This window comes from Lygodium microphyllum, chromosome 6 (assembly GCF_053477565.2).
Source record: "Lygodium microphyllum isolate KBCC chromosome 6, Lygodium_microphyllum_v1.1.10, whole genome shotgun sequence".
In the NCBI taxonomy this organism is placed as follows: domain Eukaryota; kingdom Viridiplantae; phylum Streptophyta; class Polypodiopsida; order Schizaeales; family Lygodiaceae; genus Lygodium; species Lygodium microphyllum.
The window spans coordinates 79,936,343-79,940,150 of record NC_141140.1 but is presented as its reverse complement, the minus strand read 5'-3'; the positions used below and the strand labels follow the sequence as shown (position 1 = coordinate 79,940,150).

General features: G+C 39.1%; 1 protein-coding gene across 1 annotated transcript; it reads left to right on the top strand.

Annotated features, from left to right (window-relative positions):
* The first annotated feature begins 3,039 nt into the window (after positions 1–3,039).
* Positions 3,040–3,585, top strand: LOC148034724 (uncharacterized). The gene has a single exon (XM_087680703.1). The coding sequence runs from the start codon at positions 3,040–3,042 to the stop codon at positions 3,583–3,585; it is 546 nt and encodes a 181-aa protein (XP_087536829.1).
* Positions 3,586–3,808: the final 223 nt, after the last annotated feature.

Sequence of the window (3,808 nt, the reverse complement as noted above, 5' to 3'; positions counted from 1 at the left end):
CGATTAGAAAAAATCATGAAAAGATTGTTTGTGCACTTCAAGTTGCCTGGTTTTTAGTTAAGTTGTTTGAGCACAGAGTGCCACACACTTTGTATATGCAATCTAAATATGGTATCAGAATATAAATTCTTGAATGCATTGCAATTGTATGTATATGTGACAACCAATAGTGAGAGTGTAAGATTTTCTTTTGTTGTAGGTTAGTGCAATATCTTGGGAAAAATCAATTAAGTGAGGAATATATACAATCTCCTAGACCATTACATTTATATTATGATAGGACTCTATTACGTTCGTGTTCTATGTGTAAGATTGTTGAGAGTGTAAGCATGTGAATCCTCCTTATCCTAGAGGGGATAAGGGTAGCTAGGTATGAATGGTCCTAAGGGGAAGGGGAAACCCTAACCCTAACCATCTAGGGCTATATAAACAGCCCATGGGTCTACATCAAGTGATGAGTGAGAATGACCCAAGTTGTACTTTCATGAGCAACTTAATAAGCAAGACTTGTTCTTGTACTTTTGAGCTCTTCTCTCCCTCTTGTGCACATCTCAATGGTGCTTCACTCTAATTTTCCACATGGTATCAAAGCCATCTCTGATCTCCTCAGCTTCCTTTAGCATCACCTATCACTAAGTGCACATGAACCTTCACCTTATTCATTTTATCCCTTGACCTCCATAGCCACAGCTTTTGACCCCCTGACCTTAAAGGAGATGGTGTGAGCAAAGGAGGCCATATCAGCTCTTTCTTTCTTCTGGACATTACTCCTCAACTCAGGGCCATTCAATACATCACAACAAACTCCAACATTGGGCAATGAGGAAGGTGGCATGGCTGAAAAATATAGAACTTGTGTAATTGGATAGTGTGAGATTTCGCGCTACATTAATGGGTAGAAAAGGGCACAATCCCTTGAGCCACCATAGGGATTTGTTAGTCCCCCAAAGTGGCTATCTCCACCTAAGAGGGTTTGGCAAAATTATTTCCATGCTGCTCACACATAGCAAAACCTTAATTGTGTATCCTATTGGTAGCCATAGCCAAAACTTGAAATTTTGGTTCTTTGAATATTTTCAATTATTGCCATCATTAATGTTGATACTTCAGGCTCATGTTACATGTATGCCCGCGACATGATATGTATGTGTCCAGTTGTCTCTAGCATGTGTGCATCACTAAATAAGTCAGGTTATGACTTAGATAGAGTTATTAGAGTAGTGTGGTTTTGACCTACGAAGATCAAGATGTATTAGGCTACTTCAGTAGTGAGTGATTATCTGAATAATAAGAAAGGGATAATATGAGAGTTGCTTGTTCTATGTTATCTAATGTCTCTCTCTGTCCCTGAACATGGTATCAGAGCAAGGTTTTGGCTGAGAACAGGCATGAGTGGAGCTAAAAGGGACTGCAAGCAATGGCAATCACAAGTAAGGAAGACCAACTAGTTGAGTGTTGACTAGTTAGGAATCAATCAGAGCAAACACATGTGTTATTGGTACTTTATATCTCTATCAGCATGGACATTAATGTGAGTAGCTAGATCAGCGTGGAGTGAGCATTGAGATTAGCATGGACATCAATGTGAGCAGCTAGGATTAGCGTGGACTACAGCGTAACCAGTCATGAGCACTGAGACATCAGCGTGGACTGCATATAGTGCGTTTGTTTCCTGATTCATATCATGGCCTGAAGGTAGAGATGGCACTTGTTTTCTCTCCTGCTTACCAATGTGGACAAGATATGAACTATGATAATTCTTGATTTCATCTTGAGGCCTTTTGAAGAGGAGCTAATCGCAGAAGATAGAGCACTTGTGTGTGCTTGTTGAAGTCAAGGTCAAGCAAGGGCAGAGATCTGTGTTTCTTGGGCTGATTTGGCACCTAGTCTAGAAGTAATCTAGATCTGCAATGTATGGGCTGTCTGATTCTTGATGAGTGGTGAAAGTACAATGCTTGTTAAGCAAAGAATGCTTGAGTGGTATGCCACTTGCATTGACCAAGGTCATGGACTAAAATTTATATGTTTTCAGAGTTGAATCTAAACTGAAGTATGAATGGTACTATGCCTTGGGAGCATAAGGCACTAGTTCATGGAGTTCTAAGGCATGAGATTGAGAGCCCATTTTTTACTAGAATGGTAAGTCAGTGATTAGTCAGTGAGCTAAAGCTACATGCTTGCTTGATGTTTATGAATCATCATGAGGGCTGAATACCTTTTTGAGAATATTCTAGTCGCATCCTAGAGGTAGTACTTGTGTTGTCTCCATTGTATGGGAAGCATTACCGTTAATAAATCAAGTTTCTCTTGGTCTACATTGGGCACATGTATCAATTGATTGGTTGGCCTCATTATAAGCCTCTTAGAAGTTGATGACCAAAATTCAGTAGAGTGACATGATCAAAGTCTGTTCTTATGTATGACTAAAAGGTCCATCCATATCTAGTGTTTAATGCAGAAAGGAATAGAACTTGGACATTGAGCAAAATGTTGGCATTGAACTTGTCATGCAATCTATGTGGCTGAATACTTGGGCAAACAAATTGGAGGAATAGTGGCATGTCATGTGCTATAAGGAAATCTCGACAGGTTTTTTCTCACTGACAATAGCTCATTGAAACATGACTTGATGTTCATACATGCATGGGTGTTTCTATATGGTTATGTCTTGCTATTTGAGTTGCTATGAGCACAAATTGTGAGATAAGGTTGTGTTGAATACTGAAATTCCCTGCAATTTCAGATTGTTGAAAGTTATTTTCTTACATGAATACGAGAAGCTTGTGTTACTATTATAACCACAATGCTTAAGTGTTGATGCTACTCAACTAAGAGTATACATGTTGGAACATGTTTGGACAAGTTTGGAAGCTGAGATAATGTGTATATTGCAGTGAATTTAGTGCTAAAAACAAGAGGACTGAAATTGCCCTAAATATACGGTGAATAGAATAATTGTTGTGAGCAAAGTGTATCTTGGCTTGCAGGGTGTCACGCATTAATAGGTTATTACTGCATTGAACATATTGAACTCTTACGATGGCAAATGCAAAGAGAACTGATAATATAACTCAAATAGTGGGAGACAAACTTGATAACAATAGTTATGCTATTTGGAAGTTTCGAATGGACAAATTCCTGATTGGAAAGGGTTATTGGGATTTAGTTACAGGTGCTGAAGTTGAACCCGAACTTCTTGATAAGAATCCTACAACTGAACAGAAACGAGCACATCGAGCATGGATGGAAAGAGCTCGACAAGTGTTGCATTGGCTGTCTTTGTGCATCTTTGATGCAATGGTCATGCAAATAATGAACTGTAAGTCACCAGAAGATGCTTGGAATATTTTGATGCTGTATTATGGCACGACCACTAGTGCTCACAAAATCCAGCTAAAGCAGAAGTTCAACAATATGGATCGAAAAGGTCAATGTATACAGGAATATGTGACTGAAATTAAGACCATTGCAGATCAACTAGCACTAGTCGTAGCTAATGTTGATGATGAGGATTTAGTGGCTATTACTCTCAATGGTTTGGGACCTAAGTACAAATCATTTGACCTCTATATCTATGTGGGCTAAAATGCCAAACTTTGATGATCTTGTGTCATTACTAATCCATGAATAAGTCAAATTGGGGTTAACTACAAGATCAAGTGGCTCTAAAGGCAAAGATGATGTGTTCTATTCTAATCAACGAGGTCATAGTAGTCGTGGTAGAGGGTTTGCTCATGGACGAGGAACATAGTAGCATGCATCTCAGAGTAGTAATGCCCTACAAGGTCAACAGGGCAAGAGGTGGTGG